General features: G+C 32.0%; 3 protein-coding genes across 5 annotated transcripts in view; 1 reads left to right on the top strand and 2 right to left on the bottom strand.

Annotated features, from left to right (window-relative positions):
• Nucleotides 1-20,660, top strand: part of LOC126880445 (protein RCC2 homolog) — a 38,205-nt gene extending 17,545 nt beyond the window's left edge. For all 3 annotated transcript variants that reach the window (XM_050644309.1, XM_050644322.1, XM_050644318.1), the window contains 5 exons: nt 2,048-2,216; nt 6,761-6,918; nt 8,565-8,903; nt 13,391-13,705; nt 17,356-20,660. In XM_050644309.1, coding sequence (XP_050500266.1) covers nt 2,048-2,216; nt 6,761-6,918; nt 8,565-8,903; nt 13,391-13,705; nt 17,356-17,484 — 1,110 coding nt within the window. In that variant the 3' untranslated portion in view covers nt 17,485-20,660. The remainder of the gene's footprint in view (nt 1-2,047; nt 2,217-6,760; nt 6,919-8,564; nt 8,904-13,390; nt 13,706-17,355) is intronic.
• LOC126880465 (uncharacterized) lies at nt 71-26,422 on the bottom strand. Its single transcript, XM_050644327.1, has 2 exons — nt 26,297-26,422; nt 71-900 (listed from the first exon to the last, which is right to left on the bottom strand). The coding sequence occupies exon 2, from the start codon at nt 708-710 to the stop codon at nt 135-137; it is 576 nt and encodes a 191-aa protein (XP_050500284.1). The 5' UTR covers nt 711-900; nt 26,297-26,422; the 3' UTR covers nt 71-134.
• Nucleotides 26,336-27,796, bottom strand: part of LOC126880440 (glutamyl-tRNA(Gln) amidotransferase subunit A, mitochondrial) — a 17,098-nt gene continuing 15,637 nt past the window's right edge. Inside the window, exon 7 of the mRNA XM_050644300.1 lies at nt 26,336-26,579. Coding sequence (XP_050500257.1) covers nt 26,422-26,579 — 158 coding nt within the window. The 3' untranslated portion in view covers nt 26,336-26,421. The remainder of the gene's footprint in view (nt 26,580-27,796) is intronic.

The raw sequence follows: 27,796 nt of genomic DNA, 5'->3' as shown, positions 1-27,796 counted from the left end.
AAATTTGACTTAAGTGGTTAAGGCAGATACTATTTAGGGAACCTAAATACTTACAATTCAAGAAAGGTACTATGAGTAACAATTTTTATTAAGTCTTCAATATACAAAATCAATATTTATTAAATAAACATTTATTATAAGTCACTCTCGTCTCTGTCCAAGTCCGGATCTACGTCTCTAACATCGGCAGCAATCTTTAGATTTTCGTAAAAGTGATGAAAGTATTCCGGTATTAAAGGTAGCAAAGAAATTAAATCTCGCTTTTTCTCTTTACTTATTGCCAACTGTTGGTCCGTAATTGGCTGCAATATAAAATGTCTTGTTTGTCTTGTTGTTCTTTTGAAAGAAATAGTTTTGAACGGCTCATTTTGCCGAAGGGATGTTTTATAATTAATACTACCGAAATCGCGTCCGTAAGAAAGCCATTTAACGTCAAACCACTTAAAATTATTACCACCGCAATCTTTTTTTCGCATAATAAGAGGACCTTTAAGCAAAGCAGCAAAATCAAAGAAATCAGCCTGTTGCATTTCAACAACCTTAAATTTATTACTGCTTGTACGAATCAGTTGCATCCAGTCATGTGGATGATAAACTTGCATAGCCGTATTTAGTTTTTCTTTCCCGTTTTCTCTTTCTGTTTTCTGTAACTGTAACTGCTTGTGTAATATCATCGGAAGAAGAAAGAAAATCTCAGGAGGATTATGCATGTCATTAACTTCCAATTGTGTATGCCCTACGACACCATTAGAACTTTCAGGTACAAATGTAGGGTCAGTAACAGAATCGTCACTTGAGTAATCACTTATTTCAAGTTTTTTTTCTGGAATATACGATTTCTGGATACCGTACTGGATTCTGTACTTGGCTCAGGTTCTGCTACTAAGTCTTCCTGATTAACTATAAGAAACGAAAATTCAATTAAGTAGGTATCAAAAACAGATTAAAATATGTTCATTTACGCTTGCACCAGAGATTTTCTAATAGTTAGATACATTTTTTTTAAATCTGATAGTAAATTTAAAGGATTTATATTATTTTTCTTTATAAAATCATCTACTAAATTTTTTAAAACATTTCACAACCATTCATTTAAATGCAAGTCATACATTCAAATGATAGAAATTGGTAGAAGCGTAAAAGCACCCCTCTTATCTTTGGTACGTAAATTCTAAAAATGATGTCCGTAATCCAATTAAATTAATATTATTGTAATCAAAATCAACTTCATCCTTTAAACGGTTTTTAATTATAGGTACATCGTTTTCCCTTTACTTTAACATTTCTACACCAATGGAACACATCTAGAAGTTTTCAATTTTTTAAGAATTTTCTGCCCACTCTTTACGTACCATAGATGAAAAAAATATTATCCACAAAAATAATACATACCAGGTTCAGGTGTATCGGAAACTAGTGTTTGTCAAACTAGCTCCAATATCTGTCTACCTCTAAGACTTAATTTACTATTTAAATCCATTTCATTATTTAACAGAAATAAATTTCAGACTAATAAAACTATCACCAGATCAGGCTGTCAACTTTATGGGAACTAATAATTGAAAATGGTTTTAAAAGGAAGATTCACCCCAAAACTCAAGTGTCTTGTATAAACAAAAGAGGAAGAACCGACTGTGGATATCAATACCATCATGAAATACACTGACTCTGCATGTACTTAATATTTATGTCACTAACAATATAATATTTTAGAAAAAAAATTGAGGAGCATAAATACCTATATCTACACATAAGTGGTTTAAAACGCTGTTTCACATGGAACTGGCTATATTTGTTATGACTGAGTAAAAGTACTTAAGTCCAGTTAAGTGTTTATTACAGCCACCTTTATGAAATAAAAATAAAGAGTTGTAAAGAGCAGGATAAAATACTTTGATATATAAGCGGTATATGACTTAGGTGTTTATTCCAGTTGGTGTATTACACAAATTTGGTTAGTTTGCGAGATTATGTATTTTTCATAAAAAAATTACTTAAGTGCTTGTGACCGCCGTGTCTAGATATTAAATAAAACAATTTATTATAGATTCGTTCAGTTGTAAGCGGATGTGTGGCAGGTCATTCCATCCTAGTCACAGAAGAAGGTAAAGCAATGACTTTCGGCAGAAACCCTCAAGGTCAACTAGGCCTGGATGATACTGAATCCAGGACAACACCTACTTTGGTACCTGGACTGGAGAACATGAACATTATAGGTAATATTTTCTAACAAAATTCTAACAGCAGAGGGTTAGTATTCTTTATTGCGTATTGCAAAATGTATTCTTTTAATAATAATTTACCTCTAGATCTAGGTAAAAGAAAGAAAAGGTTGTGACTTAAATGTCTATACAGAGGGGTCATACAAAGGATACCTATGAGAGTATAGGCAAGGCTGTAAATTACAGTACGATTTGATCTTTCACTAAAGCTATACTTATTTTATTAAACTTAATTTATTTCTTATGTATTTTCTTACTTATTACATTAACGATATACATGGTAACTAGATAATTCTGAACATTTACGATATTATGTAATATTTTCGTTTATTTTTTCGCCAACACTGGAATTCAATGTTTATAGAAACCAAGCTCTTTCAATATTTTATTATTAAGGGGGTAGGCGCAAAATCTTGATCTGATGATATTTAAATGTATTAATTTTTTTCGAATTCAGAGAAAACTACAGTGGAACCTCGATTATCTGTCTCTCCATTAACCGTCACCTCTGTTAACCGTCAGGGTCCGTACGTAAGTTGTATTGACTACAGAAGTAAAAAATGAGTCAAATTCATTTTGTTTGAGCATTGCGATAAGTCGATAGGCCAAGTGAAATTCGCTGAAATGTACAGTTTTGCTATCACCATATTTTAAGAATGAATTAACTGTTTTGTTTTCGTGGCCTAAAGATGACATAAAGGAATGGTTAATTTGTGATGAGGACGCAAAAAGCTATCCATTGTTGACAAATCGTTGAAATGGCAACAGAGGCGGAGGAAGCAGATTCAGAAGCTGACAAATTGATTAGATTGTACAAACACAAATCTCTCTTATATTGTCAAACAAAACATACAAATAAAATTTGAGAGTTGTACTATGAATTTTGAATTTTTTAATGTTCTGTTAACCGTCTTTTCGATTATCCGTCATACCCTTGGTCCGGTGCCCAGACGGATAATCGAGGTTCCACTGTAATAGGTATTTTTGAAAAATTTAAATGCAGAATGAAAGATTACATTATTACAGAGGACCGAAAGTCCGTGAAAACTTCTATAATGTTTATTTTAATAAGTTACAGCGATGAAAAACAAAAGAGAAAATTTAGTGTGATTTTTAATTTCAAATATTTCATTCAAAAGAAACTTTTTGTTTATTCTAAGAGACTTTGGGCCCTCGGTAATAATGCAATCTCTCATTCTGCGTTTAAATTTTTCAAAAATGCTTATTCGTTTTCTTGGAATTTGAAAAAAATTAATGCATTTAAATAGCATTGGACCAATATTTTGCGCCTACCCCCTAAATGATAAACCTAATGTATTGCTAATTTCGTTATTTAATTTAATATCAAGGCTGTGAAGATAACGTTCAAGATAACGTTCAAGACGTTTTCAATAAATTTTCGTTTTTCCAAACATTTAGTTGTTGGGGCTTGTATAAACTTGCTTGCTTGGTTATTGGCCTTGCTTTATGCAATTTGGCCAGCTTGATAATTTTGGCAGTCATGATGTTGACTGCCTCTTGACTATGTAGGGCCCACCAAATACGTCTACTTCTTGATTTTTTGAAGTCATCATAATGGCATCTACCTCTGGATTTCACCCCCTTGTTAGAGGCTCTTCAGAGAATGCATAGGCTGCTATCCAGTGGCGGCTGGTCAGAGGAGGCAAGGGAGGCTTAGCCTCCCCATAAATTTTTTACACATGTTACACTGTTTTGTTTACTTTGCTATTTTGCTTCGTGTTAGAGATATCGGAAAAAGTTATTTGAACAAGTTGTTCCAAATAAAGTTCTAACCCCACATATCAAATTTCACCACATAATTCGTACTTTTAGTTTTTTCATTATTTGTAGTCAGGATCCTAAAACTGCAGAGGAACCCAGCAGCGTTTACGGAGACCCGGTCTCCTTAGAGCTGCATTATAGTTTAACGCACACGCTGTCCGGAGATTGGGCAAGGGCGGCTAATCGGCCAGCAGCCTCCTCTGCAATTTTAGGATCCTGACTACAAATAATGAAAAAACTATAAGTGCGAATTTTGTGATGAAATTTGGTATGTGGGGTTAGAATAATATTTGGAACAACTTGTTCAAATAACTTTTTCCTATACCTCTAATGCAAAGCAAAATATCGGTAACTTACAGTATTTTTGGATTCGCAGTAGGCCGCTTTTAGAATTAAAAAAATTCAGTTAAGTATCTTAAAAAATGTGAACCTTAAACCTGTATGGACTGCAAAAGTTCAAATCTGTATTTATTTTGATATGCATAATATCTACTTATAGAGATAGAATTGTTAACAAATAAACGACACAAACTTTGGTAATACACTTTTACAATTTGACTAACTATTTTTAAAATGATGATATTATGAAATTATGAATTACAGTGGAACCTCGATTATCCGTCAGGGCACCGGACCAAGGGTATGACGGATAATCGAAAAGACGGTTAACAGAACATTAACAAAACTTGATTGATCAAACGACTAAGTGACACAATCAATGTTCGAATTTGAATCAAATTTAATTATGGTGACACATAGATATTGACTAATAATTATTGTGCTGTACATATTTATTTTCGGCTTGCGATTCTAAAAATAGAACTCTAAAAGCACGGTATCATTTATCACCTATTTAAATTGAAATTTAATCCGAGCCCTGAATAAGAACAAAAATTATTTACATAAAAAATGCGGTGGTGGTATAACTGCACGCGTGTACATTTCAACGAATTTCATTTGGCTCATCGCAATGCTCAAACAAAATTAATTGATGACTAAATTTTTACGTATGTTGTCAATATAACTTTGCAGGTATGGACCCTGACGGTTAACAGAGGTGACGGTTAATAGAGAGACGGATAATCGAGGTTCCACTGTATTTATTTATTTATTTAATCACTGGCAAGCCCTATTCAGATATAAATGTTACAGTGTTCTAAATTATATAACATAATTATACAATTATATAACACAAATTACCATAATATAACATAACAAAGTGGTTTGAGAAAAAATAACTCTATGCCTAGTACAGTTACAAAAAAGAAAAAAAAACAATAAGATAACATTAGGTCAGTACAATTACAAACAAAAGATATCACCTAAATCAATTCAGAAATGTTCCAAGGTATAACAGTTTTGAGTTATCTAATACATACAGGTCATGTAACACTAATCACAATACAAAAGCTCTGGCCGAAAATATTAAAAAGTTAGGGAAGAAATATGGTTTTTAAAGCGGGAAACTGATATATTAAAAATTTCGAGGTTATTTAATGAGTTAGCTAATGGAAAAGTTCTAGGAATAAATGTGTTGTAAGAATAATTGATAATTATGATGATATTATAAAATGTAAATAAAAGATGGTCAAAAAAATGGGGCCTTATATAAGATTTTTTAGTGCAAATTTGTCTAGATATTTTACAGTTACGTATATCGTCGCCTCAAAGCAACAGTAGGATATGTACATATCCTACTGTTGCACTTGTGCACTATATATGCGTATATACCATACACATCGCATCGGTCCCTTATGACTTAACTGGTTGATCGGTGCACTAGTGCAACAGTAGGATATGTACATATCCTACTGTTGCTTTGAGGCGACGATATGGTAAAAATCACGAGCCGCCGCTGCTGCTCTCTACTCCAGGTAAAAATTTTCGACATTTATTAGTCCCCCCATTGGAACTGACGTGAAGGTAGTAGGTGCGTAGCGGCATCTGCTAAATGAAAGTCGTAAGTTTTTCAACTTAATAAAAAACCTTTATTTTTATTTCTATTATTGAGGAAGTCAATAGAAAGAAAATACCACAATTAGTAAATCAGTAACATATCGAGTTAGTACATATTTAGTATTTTAGTATTATTTAAAATTTAAAATATCAAGTCAGAATTTGGTATTAGTTTTGAGAGTAAACTAAATGTAAACCCAAATACTTACGATGTCGGGATAGTATCACGAGGTTTTTCCTGGTTTTCCCTCGTGATTTACTATGGAATCTCTAACGCGAGAATTTCATTGCCACCGTTGCATTTGGTTGTCTTTTTAAAGACAGATCACATGCTATGATTTTTTGTGGCGGATATTCTTGAGTTGGGATTGATTTCATGTAATCGAATGAACTATCTTTTAGTAAAGTCGTCCCAGGAACGCAACTCATCAATATTGGCAATATCATTTTAAAGTCGTCTACTTTAAAATGTATAATACGTGTCTGAATTGCCGATATAAATGAGTCAGATTAAATAAATTATTAGAAGAATTTTTTACTAAGCAACAACATTTTTGTTTATTTAGTATTATTTTGTATTTTGACAGCGACACCCGACTTGGGCGTCGAAACGTTAATAAAATCATTTTTAGGTAAAATTGTGGCTTATTTCCCATTTGAATATACTTGATTATAAAAATGCCACAAGAAAATAGCTTCAGAACAACAAATATTTTATTAGGTTGAAAAACTTTATTGTATAAACTTACATGTTATAAATAAATGACATTGATAACTTAACCAAACTTTAACACTTTTAGGTGCTGCATGTGGTCGACATCATTCATTGTTTTTGACAGACAGTGGGACTGTATATGCATGTGGAGATAATAAGTCGGGCCAATGTGGCGTAGGAAACTTACAACCCCAAATTTTAGTACCAACGAGGATCAATTATAGAGGACCTCCTATAATAAAAGTATGTTGAAAAATAATATGCTTCTGGTAAATTTTGAAGGCCTTAAAAGTTCTATCATAAGTCAATACTATCATACCATAATATCAACTATCTTGTTGTAACTAAGCAGTTGCACTGTTTTAACACATTGCGTGCCGCGTCGCTCATATATGAGATACACAGATATTTTGCCAGGGCCCACGTCGCTCATTTTTGATATACATGTATGACTTACTGACTTACTTACTTGTCGTGGATATCAATGGCCCCTGAGACTATACAGGGTGTCCAGAAACTCTACCGACAAACGAAGACACGAGATTCCTCAGATAATTTTAAGAGAATTTAACCAAATTCACCTAGTCCGAAAATGCTTCCTAAGGGAGCTAGAGCTCTTTGAAGATGGCGTCTTGTAATTAGTTTTTCTTAAATACCTCCAGAATGCTTTTAGTTAGAAAAACGAAAATTGGTACACATATTTATGTTCCAGAGATAAATCGACTCCATCTATGGTGACTTTCTAGTACCATTCATAGGCGTCCGTTTTGGGTGGGGCAACGGTTATTTTATCCTATAGCTTTTTTGTCTTTAACTTTTAAGCACTTTTGATACTTTATTATTAAATCGTGAGGTATTCTAGTACTAAAAGGTACTCTTGCTTTAAGTCGCTAGGACCCACCGTTTCCTAGAAAAATCGATTTGAAAATTTCTCGTTTCCTGAATTTGAAAATTTAAAAAGAAAAACTGTGTATTTTACCAACTTCAAGCAAGAGTAACTTTTAATACTAGAATACCTCATAATTTAATAACCTAGTGTCAAAAATTCTTAAAAATTAAAGACAAAAAAGGTATGCGATAAAATAACCGTTGACCTTCCCAAAACGGACGGATATGACCTGTACTAGAAATTCACAATTAATACAATCGATTCATCTCTGGAATATAAATAAATGTACCAATTTTCGTTTTTCTAAATAGTTTTTTTATTGAAATGTTTTTTTGATATTAAAACAACGAAAAATTTTCAAATCGATTTTTCTAGAAAACTGTGTATCCTATCGACTTAAAGTAAGAGTACATTTTAGTGCCATAATACCTTACGTTTTAATAATCCAGACTCAAAAGTGCTTAAAAATTGAAAACAAAAAAGTTATGCGATAATATAACTGATGCCCTACACAAAACGGACGCCTCTGACCGATACCAGAAATTTGCAATTAACGGAATCGATTTATCCCTGGAAGGTAAATATGTGTACCAATTTTCGTTCTTTAAATAGAAGCGTTCTGGAGATATTTAAGAAAAACTAATTACCAGACGCCATCTTCAAATAGCTCTAGCTCCCTTAGGAAGCATTTTCGGACTAGGTGAATTGGGTTAAATTGTCTTAAAATTATCTGAGGAATCTCCTGTCTTCGTTTGTCGGTAGAGTTTCTGGACACCCTGTATATCAGTTTTCGTTTCGAGATTTTCAATATCTTTATGTTTTGTTATTAACGCTAGATATTCATGTGTTTTTGTTCTTTTATACATAATTTTCTTAAATTTCTTTTTTATGTAATAGTTTATTGAGAATATCCCTAATAATGCCATGCAGTATATCTCACTTCACCAAGATCAATGAATTTATGTTGTCGTAGAGTTTCATTCATATTTTACGTTTATAGGTAGGCGCTGGCGCTGAATTTTCTGTTATTCTTGACATAAAAGGTGGTCTCCACTCATTCGGCTTGCCTGAATATGGTCAACTTGGACATAACACTGATGGCAAATACTTCAAAACCAGCACCAAACTGTGCTTCAACTATCAAACCAGTCCAAAGCGCATTGTTCTATACATAGAGAAGAGTAAAGATGGACATGTTTCAGCAGTGGATGTCACTGAAATAGTAGACTTTTCGTGTGGTCAGAACCACACTGTCGCTATTGATAGTAAGAAGAGGGCATTTTCATGGGGATTTGGAGGATTCGGAAGGCTGGGACATGCGGAGCAGAAGGATGAGATGGTAAGTTTTTATTTAATTTTTTAAATGATAATACATTCCATGACAAAGAACTGGATCCTACCTATAGTGCTGTCGCCAGGGGGGATACAATGGCCAAGAGTACTCCTTTATTTAGATGGACCTAACCATGTTTTTTTTATGTACCTGTAGAACACGAATTTTTTGGGTAACAGTTTATAGCGATACGCTTCATTTATTATTGAAGTTATACTTCTTTACCGGCGATAGAGGGTGAATTTTTATATGGTAAAACCACCGAACAACGGTGGTAAAACCTAGCGACCGGGCGCATGCGCATTATAACTTTGTTCTGATTGGATGTTCAAATGACATGTCAAAAATTATTCAATATGGCGGCTGTGGCACAACTGTAGTTAGATTATTTATGGTTGTTGCGTTTTAAAATTTGTGTGAAAAGAAACAACAAACAAAAGTTAGTTAATAGTTATACTGCCTTTTTAAATAGTTTTCATATACCTATATTTTTGGACTATTTTGGACAAGGAAAACTCATTCTAATTTGGTAAGTAGTTTTTATTATAATCATATTGTAATTATACATTTGGATTAGGTTGAAATACATACATTTATTTTCTCAAGAATGCGGATTTTAGAGAGAAATCCCAAATTAGGTTCGATTTTTATTTTTAAATTATGGTTTTTTGGCGTAGATTTATTTATCTATTAGGTATGTAATGCTTTGATTTACATACTTAATTTGATTACCAACAAAAGTTCTACCAATCTTCATCTAATATATTGTTTTCTTACTGTTTTGTTATATTTTCTTCCACAAAATTTAAACTACATAATTTAATTTTCAAAACAACTGTCAAACAGTAAAACGTTCAGTTACCGTATTTTTCCACATGATAAATAATGTGGGATTGGACGAGTGAGTCTACGCTTCGATTACGAATCAAAGCGCCACGAAATTCACGGGTTCAATTCCCGATGCAAGTTTTATTTTTTATGCATGTTATGATTGTAAGTATATTTGTTATATAATTTTTTTTTTCAGAAAATGCGTATTTAAAATTTTTGCCAACAATTATTATCGTTCAGAAATCATTTTTTCTTTGTGGCATTTTTCAATGTGTTTGTGTGCGTTTTATTCTTTTATTTTTTTAAATTTTTGGTATTGTCTTAAAAATCAGATATGTAGTAGAAGTATAACTTCTTACGTGCGTACAAAGTACACACACATTCTTGTTTTTTTACAGTAGAACCCCGTAAATCCGAACCCCGCAAATCCGAACTTTCGGCAAATTCGAACCAACGGAAAGTGAGAAAAATTTAAAAATTCAAGACAAAAACTTAAAAACATGTTTATTATACAGAGTAAAGCCAGAAAATTGTACAATGTAGGATTACTAGGACTTTGACATTTAAAATTTCTTCTTCTTCTTCTTCATGTGCCGTGCTCGATTATCGAACGTTGGCTATCAAATTGGCTATAGCAATTTTGTTAACGGCAGCTCGGAAAAGGGATGCAGAGGATCTGTTATACCATTCTCTCAGGTTTTTAAGCCATGACGTTCTTCTTCGACCTGGCCCTCTTCTTCCGTCTACCTTGCCTTGTATTATTAAATGGAGTATATTATATATCTCTGGGTGTCGCATAACATGGCCAAAATATTCAAGTTTTCGATTTTTAACTGTTCTGACGACTTCTGTGACTTTTCCCATCCGGTGCAAAACAACTTCGTTACGAACTCTATCCACCCAACTTATTCGTAGGATTCTTCGGTATATCCAAATTTCAAAGGCTTTTCTTAAAATTTGAAAAGCAAAAATTTCTTAAAAATAAATATTATACTTTAATATACAGGGTGTCCAGAAACTCTACCGACAAACGAAGACAGGAGATTCCTCAGATAATTTTAAGACAATTTAACCCAATTCACCTAGTCCGAAAATGCTTCCTAAGGGAGCTAGAGCTCTTTGAAGATGGCGTAAATAAATAAATAAAATACAAAACAAGATTGTATAAAATTACTGTTTTTTTCTGGGAAACACATTCCCCATTAAATAGTTACCTTATCAGACATTAATAAATCACTTTTGAAATGCATTCGAAGGCGCTTCTAAAGAGCCAACGTCTTTATGTCAATAAATTAGTCTTTAACTTAAAACCACAGACATGTGTTTTCAGTTCAGTCGATTCATAACCTCCCGTCGGGAGTCACACCTCAGCAGGCGTAGGGATAGGTCAACAACACACCTTTACGAGATACAAACGAAGCACGCTTGTTTACCCAAAATAAATAAATATATTACTGTTCGTTGTTTTACACTTATTTTAATTTAGTTACTTGTTTCCGTTAACCACCAACTGAACAAGTTGGTCCGGATGTCGATAAGATTGTTATAAACAAAAAACTTGAAAAATTACAAGCGATTTTTTGCAGAACTTGAGGAACTACATAACGGCGATTTCTCGCAAAACAAAACATTTTTTTGTAATTTTTTTGGGCATTCTAAGTAAAAAATGTTATTATAAGTTTTTTCGTAGGATGCATAGTTTTCGAGGTAAACGCGGTTGAACTTTCAAAAAATCGAAAACTGCAATTTTTGAACCTGAATAACTTTTGATTAAAAACTAAAATAGCAATTTTTCTTGCAGCATTCGAGAGTTCAAGTCAAATTTGAGTGGAAGCACTCTTATATCTGCCCAATTTTTAAATCAGGTAATAAACAAGACATAACAAATTATCGAAGCGTTTGTAAACATTCCTCTATACCAAAACTTTTTGATAGACTAATGCATGATCAATTAAAATTTTATTGTAAAGAGCGTCTAATAACACAATCAACATGGATTTTCTCAGAATAAATCAACGGTAACAAATTTAGTACTCTTTGAACAAAAAACATTAAACGCGTTGGAGAATAAAAGTCAGATGCATACTATTTATACTAACTTCTCCAAGGCATTTGACAGAGTAGATCATAACATCTAATGCTAATTGCTGCTATATTTTATAAGCTTTGTTTAGAGGTAATAAAAAATATGATACTTCTTACACAATTAATGAAAATGAATTGTCTTATATTAAAACAATAAAAGACTTAGGAGTCACATTTGATGAGCACTTGCGATTTGTGCAACATATAAATAATGTAACAGTAAATGCATTAAAATCTTTGGGCTTTATCATTCGCAACTGTCTGAGACTATCTGTATGGGCTTTAAGAACGGTATATTATGCTTTGGTTGTATCTAAAGTGGAATATGCATCTATTGTATGGTCTCCACAATACCAAGCTCATTCTACTACGTTGGAGAGATTGCAGAATAAATTTTTGAGATATTGTGCATACAAATTAAACATACGCGTTACTAATCATGATTATACCTATATTTTAAAAACACTCAACATGAATTTATTGAAAACTCGACGAGATAACTCTGATTTGGTATTTGTGTTTAAATTAATAAATGGTTTAATTTGTTGTTCTGAACTTCTCCAATCTATTAATTTATATCTTCCCTCCAGAAGTCTCAGACATGTTGATTTGTTTTATATACCTTTTCATCGAACAAACTGGTATGCATTCGCCCATTGAGCGAACACTAAAAATTATAAACGAGAATAACTTGGAAATGTTTGGTGTCTCCTTGGCTGCTTTTAAGAATCGGATTAAAAGAGCTTGACAGGTACTTTTTTGTTTATTTTAACTGATTTGTGTAATATGTAGATGTAATATGTGTGATGGATAACTATTAATATTTCGTTTTTGTTTAATGTGTAATTAAGATTTATTTTACTCTAGTTTAGTAGAAATTACAGAGATTGATTTTATACTGTATATTTTGTAATGGGGGTAATCCCGTATATAAATTAATAAATTATACCGGTTTTGATTATTTGCATTGCTAAGAATTCATTTTTTTTTTATTGTTAAATAACGCTATTAGCAATTAGTGTTTGAGCGTTTTAACGCATGCAGGCTATGCATGCTACATACAAATCGCCTATTTGCAGGTGCGTGCAGTTGTACCGACTCGTTCGATTTTAAATGAGAGATGCGTTGAAAACATCACTCAAGCACTATTTGTTTATAGCTTTGTTTAACAATAAAAAAATTAATTTTTAGCAATGCAAATAATCAAAACCGGTATAATTTGACCTGAACTTTCAAATGCTGTAAGCAGAATTGCTATTTTATTTTTTAATCAAAAGTTAGTCGGGTTCAAAACTTGCAATAATGACCGAAAATATATAAAAAAGATGTTTTTTTTTACGAAAAATCGCTTTTTTGTAATTTTGCAAGTTTTTTGTTTATTTTTTTGTGTATCTTATCAACATCCGGACCAACTGTTACCCTAAAAATTCGTGTTCTACGGGTCAAAATACATAAGAAAAACTTGGGTAAGTCCTTCCAAATAAAGAAGATCGTTGTACCCCCTGGCGACAGCACTACCAGTTTTAAATAACCAAAAATATAGCATTATTCAATACAACCACATTTTTTTCTTTTAGGTACCCCGTCTCATAAAATATTTTGACAGCCAATCCAGAGGCGTGCGCTCAGTTCATTGTGGTTCAACATACTCGTTAGCCGTGACAGAGTTCAATGGTCTCTACATGTTTGGTCAAACCAAAAAAACTGGCGAGGCTAACATGTATCCTAAGCCCATCCAAGATCTTGCTGGTTGGAATATCAAGTGTATAGGCACCGGCCAAACCTCCATTATTGTAGCCGCTGATGAAAGCGTTATTGCATGGGGAGCCTCACCTTGCTATGGGGAACTCGGCTTGGGCGATATGCAGAAGACGAGTACTACACCAAAAGAAGTAAGCAAATTTCAAAATATTACTTATACATAATCAACAGTAGTCTTGTTCTTAAGGTACTAGTACACTTTAGAAGACCACAAATAAGCATTTTTTCAAGATTTTTTTTCTCGGAATCTTTATTAGAAATGAACATAAAACTTTTTACATATTAATATCTAACTCTTAGAGAATACAAAAAATATATCTTTTTTAATTTATGCACGTACACACGTACACTAGTATTATAGAGGGAGCCAAAGTCGATGCCTCGAAAAGAAGTAGTTCCGATGGCGGACAGTTAATCTGAGGATTGGGATTTCTGAAATAAAAAAAACGTACGTCATTTGAAAAAAGAAAGTTTCTTACGTGACAATTTACCACCGTTTTTCATTGTTAAAAAATATTTATTTTTTATTTTTTGGTCAAATTGTGGTAAATTGTCACGTAAGAAACCTTCCCTTTTCAAATGCAGTACGATTTTTTTGTTTCATATATCCCAATCCTGAGATTAACTGTCCGCCATCATTGACTTTTGCGCCCTCTACAATATTAGTGTACGTGCATAAATAAAAAAAGATTTATTTTTTTGTGTGCCCTAATAGTCAGTAATATGTAAAAAGTTTTATGTTCATTTCTAATAAAGCTTCTGAGAAAAAAATTCTTGAAAATGATTATTTTTGGTTTTCGAAAGTGTTTGTTTTTTAACCAAGAGGAGCGATTCAAATTTACCGCGCCAACCGCAGGCAAATTTACTCCACTGTTATAAAATTTTGACACTAATGACATTTATACAATTTTGACACTAGTGACATTTCATAGGTTAATTCAGTTATATAGGTGATTTTTGTGTTTTCTGTGTTATTCCTTTAATTTTTAGATTGTTAGTCTGCTTTTATATAAAAAGCAGTTGTTTTTGGAACTCTTTACCGACGTATTAATTTAATATAATATTTATGGATTACCGTTGAGGGTCGATTAGATCAACCAAAAAAGATGTATTTGGTTATTATTCTAGTGCTAGTGACTTTCTTGGGTGTGAATCTGTCTTTTTAGGTTACTCCTCCTGGTTAAAAAATAAACTATAGTACCTTAATAAAGAAATATTCATGAAATTAATTTATATCTTTGCATTTTTGAATTCTGGCCCAATTTATAAATGTACACTGAGAGTTAGGATTATTATAATAGCAAGTATGTATGAATGAGTTAAAAACAGTTATGGAATAAAAATTTTATCTGCATCTAATAGAAACGAGTTTATTTTTTATGATACTGTATAAAACAATTATTGTTACACAAAGTTACAGTACATTTTACATAATATATTGATGGTCTGGCTTTACAATAATTTTCTCGTTGATATCGTCTCTGCTTTTCACGTTTTTCAATGAAGTGTCCTTTCCCATCTAATCTTACGCCCATAAAAATGTTTGATAATGTACTCGCTCCTCGCTACTATATTGTTTGTACTAAGAGTCAATTTTAGATAGAGAACTGCTACAGATCAAAGAAAGTCAAATAAAAGTTTAATATTTGACTTATGGACTCGTTTGTAGTGTAATAATCTTCTTTCTATCTCGAGGCTTCTATCTATCTCTCTGGACATAGGCTCTCTTTTCCACTGGTTTCTATTCAGCACTGTGGTCATTAGGGTGGGTCGAAAAAAAAAATAATGTTTCATTTTTTAATCGCTATACCGCGGAAAATTTGCCTTTGGGGTATGTAAGTAAAATGCAAAGTAAAATAAAGTTATATATTGAACCCCCAGCTAGCGCATCATACTTAAAATTTAGTTTTTTTTTTTAAGAAATCAAGACCATCCAATGAATTTAAAGTTCTTATTAAATCAAAGTAATAATCTACAAGTGGTCATTTTATTATGTGAGCATATTAAAAATATTAAACTGAAAATATGAGTAGCTATGGTTAACTATCTGTATTTAGAAGCAGATAAATATTGTAAAAAAAAAATGTAAAAACATTGTAAGTATAAAAAAATATGAACCATTAAGAAGACGAATAACCTCCGAGAGGTTGAATCGGGTTTTAGTCTTACCGTAATGGAAAAAAATAAAAAAAAACAAAAAATAATAAAAAAGGTACAAAAAAGGAAAAAAATAATTGAATATAAAAAATGAATAATAAATGATAAATAAAAGTAAAAAATGATAATGTATGATAATAATGATATGATGATATTGTAATGTATAAATAGGGAAGGAAAATAAACATGGAGTAGTTGAAATTAATGTAAAAATGAGCAAAATCGCTTAGATGGGCGAATGGACCCTAAGGTCCGCAGTCATAAAAACCCAAGGAAAAAAAAATCGAAGACATTTTTCAATTATTTTTACAATCTTTAGCCAATAATATTTGAACGTGCTATAGTGAAAACTGTTTAGTTAATAGTCTAAAAAATAGGAAATGCCTTTGAAACAGACCATATCTTTTAATTTGCGGTAGCGCAAAATACTCAAAAATTTGTAAAATTCACATATTAGCACCTTAAAAGAAGGTGTGGTCTAGTATGTTGTGTTGAGTATTAATAGCACAATCCATTTTTTGTTCTATTACTTTACACGCCATTTAATTGGAATAGAATTATTATAAATTATTATATATTATATATTACGCAGATTCAACGTACCCACTAAGAAATAGTGAGTCAAAGACTCTTTCTAAAGTCAAAATTTCTAGTTTGGCTACGATTTGGTTTCTTTTTTGTTTCAATTAAACATGTTATTATTAAGTTGTTTTATTTATATCCTTTATAACTTTAAACACAATATAATAATTCTATTCCAATTAAATGGGGTGTAAAGTAAAAAAAAAAACAAAAAATGGATTGTGCTATTAACACCCAACACAACATACTAGAGCACACCTTCTCTTAAGGTGCTAATATGAGAATTTACCAATTTTGAGTATTTTGCGCTACCGCAAATTAAAAGATATTGTCTGTTTCAAATTTATTTCCTATTTTTTAAACTATTAACTAAACAGTTTTCACTATAGCACGTTCAAATATTATTGGCTAAAGATTGTAAAAATAATTGAAAAATGTCTTGATTTTTGAAAAAAACTAAATTTTAAGTATGATGCGCTAGCTGGGGGTTCAATACATAACTTTATTGTACTTTGCATTTTACTTATATACCCCAAAGGCAAGTTTTCCGCGGTATAGCGATTAAAAAATGAAACATTATTTTTTTTTTTTTTTTTCAACCCACCCTAGTGGTCATCCATCTGGATCTGGCTGCTTTTTGAGGTCATTGCTCCATCTCATCTGAGGCCTTCCTCTTCCTTTCTTATGTTCCCATGATCGCCAATAGATTATCTGCCTGTTCCATCTTTCATCTGCTTGTCGGATAGTGTGACTGCGTTTGTAATGTAATAAATAAATAAAAATAAATTTAAAAAATTAAAATCTATCATTTAATGTATAAAAAGCAAAAATAAAATTATTTCACTAACTTATTTCTGTTATAACTAACTTCTGATTGTTTAATTAAAAAGCCTTTCAATACATGCATGTTCCTTATTCGAACCACAATTATTGGACCTTCACACTAAGCAATAACACAAATTTTGTATTTAAAATATTCTTTTATATTTAAAAGTCATTCATATTGTTTACAGCATTTACCAGTACATTGTATTTTTTTTAGGTCAACAAACTGTCTGGTACAAAAGTGACAAGCCTCACCATGGGCATCTGTTTCACCCTTCTCGTCGCATCAGACGAAACCCCCGAACAAAAACAAAAACTGGAAACGTTGAAAGAATATACACCTTAGATCAATAAGAAACTATGAAACACTTAGGTAGTAAGTTATTCCATGTATTTATGTCACTAATGATATGACCGTTAGAGCAATCGACAGCTTACACTACACACTTCCCTTTTTCTTTGAAGTGAGAAAAAAGTATGAACGGAACACCATCTAAGCGAGTGGCATTAGGGAATCTTTTTTGACTTAGCTGGTTTAGTACCGACAAAAATTATGCACTTCTTAAATTTTTCTGTTTGATCTAATTCACGAGAACATGAATTGTGGTAATACTCTAGTTGGCCCCAATATTGTTTGTACGTAGACTCGTTGAAGCTTTAAATGATGCAGATTTTCCATCAAGGAGAGACACTATACATGTATACTAATATCATTCCAGTGCAGTCTTGAATAACGACCTCTGGGCTTAATTAAAAGTGAAACAGATTATTTATCCCTTCTGTATCCGTCCCACGTATGGTAAAAGTCCAACAAATTAGTAGTGTTGTCAAATCCTCGTATGTATAATTAATTGCCAGATAGAAAAAATTAAGTACTGTAAATACATAGCACAGATGATAATTTTTATTGGTACAAATCCACTTGTATAAGTCTTGATGTACATAATTCAACATTTCATTCAATAAAATATTGATATAATTATCATCAACATCAGGTACTAGTTCAACATAGAAATATTTTTCGGTATTTTTTAACGTGGTGTAAAATAGTCATTTTTAACCTGTTTTTTTTTTTGTATGGTGTACATTTTTATAATTCGTTTATTTTGGATAAGAGAACAAAGTCTGAATTTTTTTCTCACTTCGATTTTGTTAAAATATTTGAGCTGTCAACTTTTGACGTAAAGTAAAATTTTCAGGATATACATCTGAAAATTCTTTTAGGAATTAAATGACTTGGTGGCAACATTTTTATAATAATTTTTTTACTAAATTTGGTAGATTTTGTCTTCGGTAAATATTTTGACATATATAATTTGTTACGAGGTATTATAACAGTGTTTGTATCATTTGAAGAAACCCTTACATCTATGATAAATAAGAGTTTCCTGTTTGCTCTATCTTGTGTTATTTGAGTCATCTTATATCATTATATGAGTGTCTTATTCAAATATTTTAAGTAACTGGGATCTCCAATGTATTCAAAATGTACCTTTAGTTTTTTTTTAAAGCCTAGTTCATCTGGTGGTGCCAAAAATTCCAGACTATTGTCAGAAATTGAAACATTGAATGTAACGTATTTTCAATTAAGTTGTGGTTTATTCCTATTAAATGCGTTACTGAATTCTTCTGTAGCTATATTTTCCGTCACTAACATATCATCTGCATACCTCAATGACAAAGCTTTTCTCCATTTACATTGATACTTTTGTTCGTAAGATAAAAGCTACCATATCTGGTATTCTCCAGACATACTGCATGCTACGCTGATAATTCTTGTTGTCGCTCTCTTACTCCAAAACTAGGTGTGGTGTTTTGATGTGGGTTTATTTATATTTTTGTACTGATCATCAATTCAGCATTCTGTCAAACTTTCTAATATTTTTTGTTGGTTTATTGTGTCGAAGATCTTTTCATAATCCACAAATAAATTACATGCCTATTTTTCTACATACATGCAATACACAACCAACCACAGAAATGGCACTGGAGTACCAATGGAGTTGAAAAAAGGAGGTATCAATTATTCTAAGGAGGTGTCCTGAGACCAGGAAGGGTCTTGATACCATCACAATAGTTATACCCATATCTGCTTCGTATCAAGGAGGTATCACAATAATACATCATACAAATTAATGTTTTGAGGTAAAACCAGCTTAGTATCATTCAAATGATACTGATTTCAATCTATACCTTTGTTCCGTGGTGGTTGTGCGGAAACAATTAAATGAAATTAAAATAAATGTAAACACAACAAACTGTCAATAATATATTTATTTGTGTCGGTAAAATAGCGTGAATATTTTTCGAAAGAGGGTTTGTTATTCTTTGCGAGTGTGGTGGTGTGACTGCACAGGGTGCCCGCTGTGACTATACTGAACTAACTAACTACAAACATGAGTCCGTCATTATGTGGTTTCAAGAAGTTGACGGCTAGAACCCATTTAAAAAGTGATTTATTGACATAAGGTCTGATAAGGTAATTTCCCATACATTAACTGAACAGGCCATTAACATCTGGTGTTTTAAAAGCTGAAAAGGCATTTTACCTGAATACACACTGATATATTTCGTTTCTTAACTTAACAGGCCCTTCTATGCATATGGTTTGTATATTAAATGTGAATTATAAATGGGACGTATTATTTCATTTTGAAAAAGTTATTAAAAATTAAAATTAGCAAAATAGTAATTGAAGCGTGTCGCCACACCTTGTAACATCTCATACCCTTCCTTGTAATGATTTGTATATTCATTTTATTCCGAAGACAAATTATCTACCCTGTATACGAGTTGAAATTTTTGGACTACTTTCTAGATATACATATTTTTTATTTTGCAGTATTTTTTACTTTTGTACATTCGATCTTTTATCGTAACTTAATCATTGTTATAATTAGGCATTGGCTCTGGAAGTTATATTTATATTCTACAACAAAAATTTGTGTACTTGACTACTCTCTGGACATTACAAAAATTTTGGAGAGTGTGTTTTAAATATTCATATTTTTACCATTGGCTAATCATTTCATTTGACTCATTGCCACATACAAAGTCATGTAAAGTAAAATATATACATATTTTGTGAAAATAAAACGGAAGCATAAAACTTTTTGTTTATGTTTCCTTAGTATAAAAACTTTTTTTTATTTTTATATTATGATATGCCAACCACAGTGAATTTTCCTGCAGGGATTTCTTATATATTTTTTATTGATGCTGTCACTATATTATAAATTATCGTAATTATCAACCAGTACTGCCAAGTTTCTATTTTCATTTAACTTTTACTGCATTTCCAGAGTTATACAAATTGCACTGCAAAGATCATGTTTAGATTAGATGTAATAAAATAAAATTTCCTAGACAACTTCGTTTTTTTTACTCTTTCGATACTTGTATTTATATTAGGTTGAATATGTTTAATTCTACACTCAAATATCGAATGTATTATATATATTAGATGTATTTTTTGTATTGTTTAATTGTACCTTCTTCGAAATAAACATTTTACATTTAAAAGGGTAAATTTTCTTTCACGACTGAGTTTGTTAATAGATGAAGATAACATAGAAGTAGTAGTAAAACTTATACAATATATAACACCGGAGTGATTCCCACAGAATGGCTAAAGTCCATCTTTGTCGCAATATCTAAAAAAAATTTCAAGAATTTTTTTCTTAGAACCTTTATTAAAAATGAACATAAAACTTTTTACATATTGATATCTAACTATTAGAGAGTACAACAAATTATATCTTTTTTCATTTATGCACGTACACTAATATTGTAGAGGGCGCAAAAGTTGAGGCCCCTAAAAATGATGGCGGATAAGCAAAGTTAGGATAGCCATGCTGATCGCCAACATCCGGAACGGATAGGCACCTTAAGAAGAAGAAGATGGGAACTTGGGAGGCAGTTTTTGCGCTAAATATCCTATTGCAAAAATGCTGTGATCAAGGAAAAAATATATTTGCATGCTTAATGGACTTGTCAAAGGCATTCGATAAAGTACAGCTTGTAAAATTAATACAGATCCTAAAAAATATGAGAATATATGAAAAAGATATTCGTGTCATTAAAAATTGGTGCTGGAATAAAACAGCTATCGTAAAAAATTGGAGATAACTACAATGAGGAATCAGACGAGGGTGAACATTATTTAATGTTTACTCGGATATTATTTACAAATACACTTGAGGGACAGCCATATGGAATAAAACTTAACAGGGAACTACTTAATGTAATTAGTACGCAGATGATACAGTAATTCTTTCAGAAAATATTGAAGGTCTCCAAATTTTTTTTGATCGTATTCACGAAGTAGAAAAGGAAATGGGTAATAAAATAAACTCAAACAAAACCAAATTTTGGTCATAATACAGATGCAAGCTTCAATTAAATTGGGTTCCAAGTTAAAAAGTTTGCAAAATGACATATTTGGAAACTTTCATAACTAATCAACTAAATTCAGACAAATAATCGCAGAATAGCAATGACTACAACTACTTTTATTAAAATGAATGAAAAATAATCATCTCAGTTTAGAACTCAGACAAAGAATGGTTAAATGCTATGTCTGGTCTGTACTTTTGTATGGTGCAAAAGTGTGGACACTAAAAGACGACCATAAGCAGAATTGAGGCGTTGGAAATGTGGATTCGACTCCACAGGCGGATATTGATACCTTATACAGCAAGAAAAACTAATGAAGTGTCAAAGATGGTCAACAAAGATAGAGAACAACGTGGAATGAAGTAAACACTTCTGTTGTATGTAGGTATATGAATTTATTAAAAAAATCCTTAAAATTTATCCACAAGGGAGTGGAAGTACAAAACGTTTTCGGTCAAACTGACCATCATCAGTGTACAGGTAATTGAAACTAGCCTCTTCAATAGGTGTAAAAACCTGTAAATTACATCATTGTTACATTCTATATTAAAAAGTAGTCGATGTCTTAAGATTTTACAGATCACATGTGAATGTATTTCATCCTTGCTCGAAAATTTCACAAAGTAAGTACTTGTGTTCAAGTGAGAGGTTACCAACCAGTTGTAATTTAGAGGTTAGAAACAATGATGTAATTTAGAGGTTTTTATACCTATTGAAGTGGCTAGTTTCAATTACTTGTACACTGGACGTTTACACTGATGATGGTCAGTTTGACCGAAAACGTTTTGTACTTCCACTTCCTTGTGGATAAATTTTAAGGATTTTTTAATAAATTCATATGCCTACATACAACAGAAGTGTTCACTTCATTCCACGTTGTTATATTGAAGGAATACAGCCAACTACAGGGTTTACCCCCTTCTTAAAGATAGAGAACTGCTAAAGAATGTACACCGGAAAATGTCTTATGTGAGACATATAGTGAGGGGAAACCGATACAGAATACTATACATGATCCTAAAGGGAATATAGACGGCCGCAGAAATGTAGGAAGAAAACAAGTTTCTTGGTTAAAAAACATTCATGAATGGGCTCATATAGCAAATGCAGGACAATTATACCATGTTGCAGAAGATCGAGGCGTCTAATAGGGGTCATCCATAAATTACGTCGTAAAAAATTTGGAGTTTTTAATACCCTCCCCCCCTACCGTCGTAAATCGTCGGTTACAGACGACCCCCCCCCCTGTCGACGTCGTCATTGCAGTACACGACCCCCCTTTCAGTGATTTAAAAAAATTCAATATTATTTCTGTTTTTTTTTAATCAACCTTGAAACTTTATTTGCGAATGTATCACAACAAGAACAATTAAGGGGGTAGGCGCAAAATCTTGGTCCAATGCTATTTAAATGCATTCTTTTTTCGAATCCTGAGAAATCTAATAAATATATTTGAAGAATGTAAACGCAGAATGAAAGATTACATTATTACCGAGGGCTGAAAGTCCCTTAGAATAAACAAAAGGTTTCTTTTGAATGAAATTTTTGAACTTAAAAATCAGACTAAATATTTTTTTTATCCCTGTAACTTATTAAAATAAACATTATAGATGTTTTCAGAAACTTTTGATCCTCGGTAATAATGTAATCTCTCAATCTGCGTTTAAATTTTTCAAAAATTTTTATTAGTTTTCTGAGCATTCGAAAAAAATGAATGCATTTAAATAGCATTGGATCAAGATTTTGCTTATAAATCTTCTCTAAGTATAAATACGACTTACTACTAAATATAACACAATATTTTATTTCCATTCATTCTTTCAGAACTATTTTTCCACGCACAGTATGCAGCACATAAATAAACTAACAATTGAATATTGTTTGCTTCCAAACATTTTTCTGTATATAGAAGTGCTTGTTTAAACTCAAAGAACAATGTCTTACTGTTTGTTGTCCTGTGCTAAACTTTTGCAAAAGTGCTACCTAATATTATTTTAATGTGACTGTGACTGATAAATACGAAATTTATGTGATAAAAGTATCTATAAGAGAATTCTTTTTAATTTTAACAAAGGTGTATTTATTCGTAAACGTTTTGTTTTATTTTCAATTTCATTTCAAAAACTATAGGTACGTTTTTATATGAATATCTGATACTTTAATGCTGGTAAAACCTAGTAAAAAATTATATTTATAGAGACAATAGCGACAAATTTAAATATACCAATATATTAAACGACGTCGAATGTGCACTCATACCCCCCTGTCGTATATCGTCGAAATAAGCAAGCCCCCCTCCCTCCCTCTTCTCAACGACGTAGTTTATGGATGACCCCTAAGCAATGGCGATCGCCAACGTCGGATGTGGCACGTGAAGAAGAAATTTTCTGAATCTGAGTGAATTCTGTAATGACCGAACCATTGTGGTTATCGTGATTTGGCTTTAAGTACTAGTTTAGTCGTCAGAGTGATTGGTTCGAAAAACTAAACTTTGAACTAATTAAACAACACAATTTCATTATTTTATTTCTTTCTTTGATTTGTTTCCAAAAATCAACTGTCGGGTAGGGTCATGTTGCTCTCTCTGGTCGGCTTTGTACTAGGATTTTAGTATTTTTTGTGTTTATTGCTAGATCTATTAGTTTTGCATGTGATTTAAGTCCATATACGTATTCCGCCTATTGCTTTGGTTCTGCTTATGATATTTATCTCGTTTGCATATGTTGCCAGTTGGACTGATTAATTGATATTGGATAAGTGTGTTGTTTCTACATGAATGAGGGGTATGAAGCCTACCCCAACGGTACCGGGCAGCTGGATTCGCATCACCAGACGACCGTAGATGCGCCTCAAAATATGTGGAGAAATTCAATGAAAGGCACCAATTATACGGGTTTGACGAACCAGCCAACTTCAATCAAGGAAAAGGTTTATGAGAAATGTCAACGTTGAACCACCCGAACTGTTCCCCCTACATCCAGAACGACCTAATGGAATGAACCTGGCGGACACTCAACGGCATACGTACAGGTGTTGCCCCTGTAAAACAGAACCTCATTAGATGGAACATCAAGATAGATAATGACGTACTTTGTGAATGTGGGAAATACAGAACGTGGAGCACCTGACAGTATGCAGACGTTGCCCATCACAGTGCACCCTCGATATGGCTCGCAAATACAAAGGGTGTAGATGTAGCCCGATAGTGGACAGAAAAACTGTAGTCGGATCCAGACACGAACAAGTAAGTGTTTCTACCTTCTGATGATTTTTTAACTACATATTCCAGTACTAAATTAAAGAAATAAAAAGATAAGATGTTATATATGTATATTACATTAAGGGCACCCGAAGTCCCATTTAACGACAATGTTAACATTGTCACATAGCTCTGTAACCAAAGCACTTAGGGCCGGTATTTCAATAGCTACTTAAGCTTTTGCTTAGCTAAGCCTGTGTCAAAAGTTAAGGAGAAGCTTAAGCTGGGTGCCGTATTTCCATCATTCTCTTAACTAAACTGATGCTCAGCTGTAAAGTTAATTGGTTTGGTACCTCTGAATACGTCAAAGTGCCAGAGCTAACTGTTCTGAGGTAAAAACCACTACTGTTGACATTTAATTTTATCTTGTCATCTGTATCAATGTTATTTTTACTTCACTTAATTTTGTGTACATGGTACATGTATTTTTAGTTTATTGTCTATATTTTCTCTGGTTATATTTTTATTGTTATTTTGCATAAGCAATAAATCCGTCTTTGTAATTTTGTTTATTGGATATATTCTTTAAAATGTCAAATTGTAATGTAAGTTTATTTTTGTAAAATAAATATACCTACCAAGCATTGTAGAAATAAACAATTTTCATGTGCCTACACCTTCCAAAAGTAGTAAGAATTTTAATAATCGTTATTACGATTAATACATTAATAGATTATTATTTAATAATCCAATAATAACGTATTTACTTAAAAGTTGTTTTTCAAAACAACTCTATAATTAATAATCTATAGAAATAACCTCAAAAAACAGAAAACAAATTTTAAGCAAAGGCTTAAACCAACTCCCGCGCGAGCTTAAAATTATTTGGTTTAAGCCTAGGCTTAAGCCTCAAATTGAAGTGGAAATACAGGTATCTAAGCTTAAGCAAAGGCTTAAAGTAAGCTTTGGTTTAAGTGAGGTTGGAAATACCGGCCCGTAGAGACCTAATTTTTTGTTTATTTTAAAACTATGCATTGTTTAGTCCCGCGTAGATTTCTGTAAAGTTAGAGTGAAAGAAACATTTATTTTAAATTTTTTTAAAATAGTACTTTTAAAAAACCCAAAAAAGTTTAGATTTTATTTTTATTTTACTTGTTTTTGTATATTTTTCAATAAAACTTTACGCGGGACTTGATATTGTCTCTCTACAACTACTGTAAAAATTTGGACCTTCCATCATTTAAGGATCCAGAGATATTTGACATCAAAAGTTAAAACCCTAGTATTCGGGAAATCGCAAAAACATAAAACACTCGCATAGGCTATAAAGCTACCGGTACACGGTAAGTTGAGTGCAGACATTCAAAAAACAAATAATTTTGTAACCATGGATATTTTCAACTATAATGTGTTATATATCGTTGGAAAGAGAAGATTTCAGAGAATAATTTTTAATCATAACCCAAAAAAAACTTAAAAAATTATATTTTCGGACTTTGGCTGCCCTTAAAACGTTTTACTGCTGCTTTTCTGTTATGTTCATCTATCAGCTCCAGCAACTCACCTTCCTAGAATATCTGCACATTGATCTAGAAATACACACTTTATTCGGATTTTTTTACTGAATTTTAAAATACAAAAAGACTTCTTTATAAGATCAGCTACAGTACTATACACCGCAAGATTCTTCTAGGACTTATGCTGAAAATGAGGAAATTTGACTAAGTTTTCAATATACTTTGCAACAGCCAGTAGCATGGGTTCGCTAAGATTCCTTCCCATTAGTTGCAAACTCAAAGGAAGTCCATTTTTGGACAATTTAATCGGAATAGAAACAGCTGGCACCCCTAAAACATACATTCATCTTGAAAATCACAATAAAACAATGAAAAAGCTATCTGGAGTTAAAGCTCATGGAATTTTTATCAAACAAGACTAGACTCTTAACATATAATTTACCTACCTATCCGCTGTGAGCTCGTAAGGTAGAGGGGATACTTAAAAGTTCGTGAGCGCCAATAGTGACTTCGGTTGGAAACTTGACATAAATGTCACAATGACACTTAAAACATTGAAATGAAAAACATTAATAGGAAAAAATATTAGTTGGCCAAAACTGTGGCATATATTTTTACCTTAAATACTGAAATTTGATTTTTTAACATTTTATAATATAATTAATCTATTAATCTAAGCGCCATCTACACGATAGTTGTGAAATTATCGAAAGTAGGAAAGAGGGAAACTAATATTCGCAGTCAATATAATGTCAAAATGATAAGCAAAATCTTAAAAAAATAATCATGATGAATTATAAATTTTGTATAGTGTATTCCACGAATATACGACTGTTTTGGATTGTCGCGACAACGAATATCTTAGTTAGTGTGCAACATAAGAAGTACGAAAGTATTTTGCTCTAATAATTACTCCAATAAATAACAATATAATTTGCAATTTACTTTCGTTCTTCATATTTTTCACAGTAAAATATTCGTTGTCGCGATAATCCAAGAGGGTCGTATATTCGTGGAATGGGGTATACTTACTGATATTAACACGATAAGAATTAAATATTACACGATAAGAATTAAATAATAAGTGTGAAACAATTATTTGCTATTATTCGCAATACTTTTCTCATTAAATTTCCAACCGAAGTTGCACTAGTAATCCGCTAGTTGGCGATACCAGCGAAGCTCACAGCGAATACATAAATTAATTTCTCCTTTTTGACCAATGAAACCAACATAGTTGGCTTTCGTCTGTCGCACTGTGCTTCCAAATGCAGAAAACGTGGAGATGAATCTTTAAAAGCGTATATTGTTCATACACTTCGGCGTTACTTTTATACTTAAGTGCTTTTGGCATCGCTGATTACGAATCTGACATTTTTTTTTGAAATACAATATGGCGGAAAGAAATTGGAAATATCGATCAAAATTTGGTAAGGTCGCCGATTACAAATCTGACATTATTTTTTTGAAAAACAAATGGCGGAAAGAAATTGGAAATACTAATTTAAACGCATGTTTTTCATTAAACATTATAAGGGATTTTTAAA

The sequence above is a fragment of the Diabrotica virgifera genome, chromosome 1, assembly GCF_917563875.1.
Source record: "Diabrotica virgifera virgifera chromosome 1, PGI_DIABVI_V3a".
In the NCBI taxonomy this organism is placed as follows: domain Eukaryota; kingdom Metazoa; phylum Arthropoda; class Insecta; order Coleoptera; family Chrysomelidae; genus Diabrotica; species Diabrotica virgifera.
This window is presented reverse-complemented; position numbering and strand designations above follow the sequence as displayed.

What these genes read in the sequence shown, in the direction of transcription:
- LOC126880465 (XM_050644327.1), bottom strand. Translation starts at nt 710, where the DNA reads ATGCATAATCCTCCTGAGATTTTCTTTCTTCTTCCGATGATATTACAC.